This window comes from Oppia nitens, unplaced genomic scaffold (assembly GCF_028296485.1).
Source record: "Oppia nitens isolate AA-2021 unplaced genomic scaffold, nextdenovo-longstitch-racon4-pilon3 scaffold5_pilon_pilon_pilon, whole genome shotgun sequence".
Classification (NCBI taxonomy): Eukaryota; Metazoa; Arthropoda; class Arachnida; order Sarcoptiformes; family Oppiidae; genus Oppia; species Oppia nitens.
Genome location: NW_026533243.1, coordinates 577,521 through 583,507, shown reverse-complemented (window position 1 = coordinate 583,507; position 5,987 = coordinate 577,521). Strand labels below are relative to the sequence as shown.

At 27.1% G+C, this 5,987-nt stretch overlaps 2 protein-coding genes across 2 annotated transcripts; both read left to right on the top strand.

Moving 5' to 3' along the window:
- Window positions 1–1,307: 1,307 nt before the first annotated feature.
- On the top strand, window positions 1,308–2,752 carry LOC128961092 (uncharacterized). Its single transcript, XM_054307300.1, has 3 exons — window positions 1,308–1,389; window positions 2,199–2,327; window positions 2,415–2,752. The coding sequence occupies exons 1-3, from the start codon at window positions 1,308–1,310 to the stop codon at window positions 2,750–2,752; spliced, it is 549 nt and encodes a 182-aa protein (XP_054163275.1).
- Window positions 2,753–4,309: 1,557 nt separating this feature from the next.
- On the top strand, window positions 4,310–5,646 carry LOC128961090 (uncharacterized protein F54H12.2-like). Its single transcript, XM_054307298.1, has 2 exons — window positions 4,310–4,475; window positions 4,676–5,646. The coding sequence occupies exons 1-2, from the start codon at window positions 4,310–4,312 to the stop codon at window positions 5,644–5,646; spliced, it is 1,137 nt and encodes a 378-aa protein (XP_054163273.1).
- Window positions 5,647–5,987: the final 341 nt, after the last annotated feature.

Below are 5,987 nucleotides of genomic sequence, written 5' to 3'. Positions count from 1 at the left end.
TTATATATTGAAATTTTTATATTATTTCAGAGCCACCGATAAAAAGACCAAAACAAGACCAGTGCATTCAAACTGAATTGATTCGTTTGAAAAACATGAAATTTTATATGTTGTCAGAGCCGGGATTGAAAATCATCGTCGATAGACTGACTGCAATTGGACATAAAAATGGTATAACAGAAGATACTAACAAATTAGTAAAATACTTGTCTGAATTGGCTACCTGTGAATGGAAATTTGATACAAAATCAAATGTATAAAATTTTATAAAAGATGAATAAATTTTTTTATTATTAAACCTATGTTTTATTTATTTAAAATGAATTGCATTAAAGTGGATCGAAAACACATTTCATTTAAACACCCATTCACTTGTATGGTCGCTGGACCTACAAGTAGTGGTAAAACTGTACTACTTAGAAATATATTGGAGAATTATAAACAAACTTTATATTTTACTGATATACCAAATAAGTTAAAAATTGTGTGGGCATACGGACAATGGCAAGAATTGTACACTAAATCTATTGCTGACTGTGATATACAATATATTGAAGGCCTACCCAATGAAGAAGAAGTAAAAGAGATTAAACCTCATCTCATAGTTATTGATGATTTGATGACTGAGTTGGGAAATAATGTTAAATTAGCAAATTTATTTACTAAAGGTAGTCATCATATGAATATAAGTGTGATATTTATATCACAAAATATATTTCATCAAGGGTCCCAAATGAGGACAATTAGTTTAAATTGTCACTATTTGATATTGCTTAAAAACCCAAGAGATAAAAGACAGATAATTAGCTTAGCCTCACAGATATATCCGGAAAACTCAAAATACTTTATAGAAGTGTATACTGACGCCACATCTGTTCAATATGGTTATATTAAAGTAGACCTAAAACAGGATACACCTGAAAAATATAGAGTACAAACAAATATTATACCAATTAATAATAAATTGAAAATTATTTGCTATATACCTAAGTAATGTCTGATAATTTGAAAAAATATTTTAGAGACTTGCAGTTTGTTTCTAAAATAAAATGTAAGAAAACACAAAAAACATTATTGAATTATTTAGCTAAAGACCCAAAAGTATATTTAGCTATAAAAGAAATTGGATTAAATGTTATAAAAGGAAATATAAAAACTAAAAAATTGAATAAAAGTAAAAAACTTTTACTTAAAAAGTTTGAAAGGAAACAAAGTTTAAAAACTTGTAAAAGTGTTGTACAAAAAGGAAACGCTTGGATGTGGTTAATACCGTTACTAACAACTGTATACGAATTAATAACAAAATAATGTCATTCAGAAAAGTTGAATTGGTTACTAATGATAGTGATGATGACATCGATATGGATATATCAACAATGAGTGTGGATAGTAAACCGTTTGATAAAATTAAACCAAATACATTAGTAACTAAAAACATTGTTGACAATGTTACAAATGATAACAATATTAAAAATAATTTGCCGAATATTAATAATTCATTTCTAAGTATAATAGAAGATATGGTTTTTAAAGTATTAATTAAAAATAATTTAATCAGTACAACTAAAAAACAAAGCAAAGTTACTACAAAAGTTCATAAACCTAACAAAAAAGTTGTTAAAAAAGTAGTAAATAAAAAGACTGTTAAAAAATCTAAATCTAAAAAATCTATACAATGGATCAAAATATAAATGAGTTGTTGAATATAATATATTATGATCCACAAAATAGTGGATCATTTAGTGGTGTAAATAATTTGTATAAAACTGCTAAACAATTAAATCCAAATATAACATTAAAATTAGTAAAAGATTGGTTAAAAGGAGAGTTAACTTATACTCTACATAAACAAGTACACAGAAAATTTATACGAAATCCTATTGTTGTGACATATATTGATGAGCAATGGGAAGCAGATTTAGCTGATATGAGAGAATTTGCTAATAAAAATGATAAATATAATTATATTTTAACAGTAATTGACTGCTTTTCTAAATTTGCATTTACTGTTCCATTGAAAGTTAAAACAGGAAAAAGCATTACAAATGCTTTTAAAACACTATTTAAAAACAGAAAACCATTATCTTTACGTACAGATAAAGGAAAAGAGTTTTTAAATGAAATATTTCAAAAATATCTGAAATTAAATAGAGTTAACTACTTTCACTCAAATGATTATAAAATAAAATGTGCTATAGTTGAACGCTTTAATCGTACATTAAAGTCACGTATGTTTAAATACTTTACTGCTAATGGTACGCGAAGATATGTAGATGTACTACAAAAACTTGTTAATGCATACAATACATCATATCACAGATCTATAGGTATGTCACCTATTGAAGTGACTACAGAAAATACAAAACAAGTATACAATAACTTATATGTTAAATCTAAAAAGTTTAAAACACCAGATGTCGCTACAGGAGATTTAGTACGTAAAGTGTACGAAATGTCTAAATTTGATAAAGGTTATTACCCTAACTGGACTGATCAAGTCTTTACTGTAGTAAAGACTATAAAAGGTGATAATCAATATGTGTTTAGACTAAGTGATGGACAAGGAAATATTATTGAACAGCGATTTTATCCACAAGAGATCCAAAAGATCAAAGAAAATCTATACCGTATTGAAAGAGTTATTAGAAGTCGTGTTAGACGTGGTCGTAGACAGTATTTTGTTAAGTGGTTAAACTATCCGGAAGAATACAACAGTTGGATTGATAGCATTCAAGATGTCTATACTAAATAAATTGTGTAAAACTGAATTAATTTTGTTTACTATTCAAATGTCATTAATGACAATTGTAATATTTGTAAGCTTAATTAACTTAACTTTTGAAATTGGCAACAAAAATTTATGGGCAATTATTTTAACTAGTTGTATTGGATATATAATGCCTAACCCTAAACTTAAACTATGTAAAAATGTTATAAAAGGCTCTGATACTGTATTTTAAAAATAAAAATGAATTGTTTACTAATTAACATATTGTGTTTTATTTTATTTATTATATTTGTTGTTGTATTATTATTTTTAAGAGATAAAGAAAAAATTATTTGGAATTGTTATTTTGATAACAATACACAAATAAAACTTTGTGAATAATGAGTAAATATATTACTTTAGTTAATAATGTCAAAACATTTGACAATACAATGTCTGATTTTAGAACAAAATTAGGCAAAACAGTTAAACTTGATGATAGTTGGTGTGTTGGTATATCTGAAATAACTTATACCAAATCATGGTATAATATATTAAATGATCATAAAATTACATTATTTGATGAAATGGGCCGTATATATGGTGATAAGTCTAATCAATATGATGATAAGTTTACACTTAAAGCTGGTTATTATGAAACACCACAGAAATTAGTTAATGAAATTAACAATATTTTGACTTTATTTACTGATATTAAACCACCAAAATTAGTTTATAATGAGATTAATAATTTTATTACAATTAATGTTGGTATAGTTGAAAGTGTAGTTAAAATATTTCCTGACTTGGGTGAAGAAATTGAAAACATTTTAGGWTTAAAAGATAGAAAAGCTACACATAATTATTATTATGGTAGCAATAGCTTAGTTAATATAGTATTCAATGGAATTGAAAATAAAAATATTATTAAAGGCTTTCATCCTGTAGAGATTAGTGGTGGTTTTCATTCACTATATTTATATAGTGATATTGTATACCCATCACTAGTTGGTGATACATTTGCACCTCTACTGAGAGTAGTTGAAATACCTAGAAAATATAAATTTGGAGATACAGTACATTTAAATTATGAAAGACCTCAATATAGACCTGTAAGACTCAATGAATTTGAAACACTTGAAATATCTATAAAAGATGATAGTGGTTTATCTATACCATTTAAATTTGGTAGAGTAACTATAACATTGCATTTTATTAAAGTATGAATAATCCATATATTGATTACTATAAAATCCAAGCCGGTAACGGTATTGTATCTTATGCTGGGCATAGATACCAGTCCGGTAATGGTATATTTGGTAAAATATTTAAACACATTAAACCTGCATTAAAATATGTAGCAAATAAAGGATGGGATGCATTTAACGGTATTGGTAATGATATACTATCTGGTAAATCATTCAAAGAAGCCGGCACAAATCAGTTGATAAGATCAGCTGATACTATTTTAACAGATGTTAAAAATAAAGTTTCTAATGTTAGACAACAAAAAGGTTTAGGACGTAAACGTAAAGTTAAAACTAAACTAAAATCTTATAAAAGACGTAAAACAGTTAAGAAAAAACAAAGAAAATACTAAAAATGTCTACAATACACGAATTATCATCTCTAATGACACTTCCAGAAATGGATGTGTTTGGAGTACCACCAACACAACTAATGATTGAACGTGATGTTCAAACTGAACACCGTCCAATAAGTACATTATCTAATTCAACAAATACTATTGAATTTGAAATACATACAGGTTTAAATGAATATATTAACTTAAGCAAAAGTGAACTTTATTTATGTTTAAAATTTAAATTACAAAAGTCTACTGTATCAACAACACCTGAAGTTAAACAGAAGACTGGAAACTAATATCTCCAATCAATTATTTAATGCATTCATTTATTAAACAAATTGATGTAAATATTGGTCAAACAACTGTTACAACATCATCAGTGAATTATTCATATGTGTCATATATTGACACTCTTCTTAACAGTAATAGTGATGCTAGAAATACACATTTAGAGACTGCATTTTGGCATAAAGATGAGACACCTATGGATTCGGTAAATGAGATAAGAAGTAGTCGTATACGACCGTCAGGTAACTCATTATCTGACGGGTGTGAAGTCGAAATGTATGGCAATTTGCACATTGATTTAGCATCGCAAGTAAAGTCTTTACTTGGAGGGGTCACACTGAATATTAAAATTTACCCACAAGATCCCAAGTTTTATTTAATTTATGATAAAACATTGATACCAACAGTTGAAATAATGGACGTAAGATTGTTTATGCATAAATCTATTGTTAACCCACAAGTAGTTGTGGCACACAATAGAGCACTTGAAAGTGCTAATGCCCGCTATTTTATTACACGAAAGGAAGTAAAGACATCAATTATAGCTAAAGACACATTAGATTGTTATTTAAATAATGTCATCAATGGAGTGATTCCTAGAAAAATATATATTGGTTTTGTTAGTAACGAAGCATATAATGGTTCATATAATATGAACCCATTTTATTTTAAAAATTACAATATCCGACACATTGCATGCTATGTTGATGGGACTCAATATCCACACAGACCATACACACCAGACTTTGCAAATAAAAAATATATGCGTGAATATTTTGGATTATTTGAAACAGCAAATCAAATCAAACACTCAACAGATATTGACATAACACGGGAAGAGTATGCTGAAGGTTATACACTATTTGGATTCAATTTTACACCGGATTTATCTGATGGAGTAGCAAAAAGTGGTTATGTATCAACTGTGGTTAGAGGTAACTTACGAGTTGAACTAAAGTTTGCCTACCCTATACAAGAGACTGTAACTGCAATCATATTCTGCGAATATGATAGTTGTGTAGAAATAGAGAGCTCAAGATTTGCTATTAAAAATTTTCAATAAATATGAATACATTACAAATAAATAACTATTTTAAAAATTGTAATAAATATTATGGTACATATCCGAGAGATATGTTACCAAATATTATACCAAAAGATAGTGGTGTTATTATTAATACAGATAAAGCTAGTGCTCCTGGGGAACACTGGGTTAGTGTATACAAAACAAATAATGATAGCATTATATATTTTGATTCATTTGGATTACAACCACTACATAATGATATCTTAAATTTTATAAAAGACAATACTGTAAACGGTTGGTATTACAACTGTATTAATTTTCAAAGTGTATACTCTAATACTTGTGGATTATATTGTATTTATTTTTTAACTAATTAT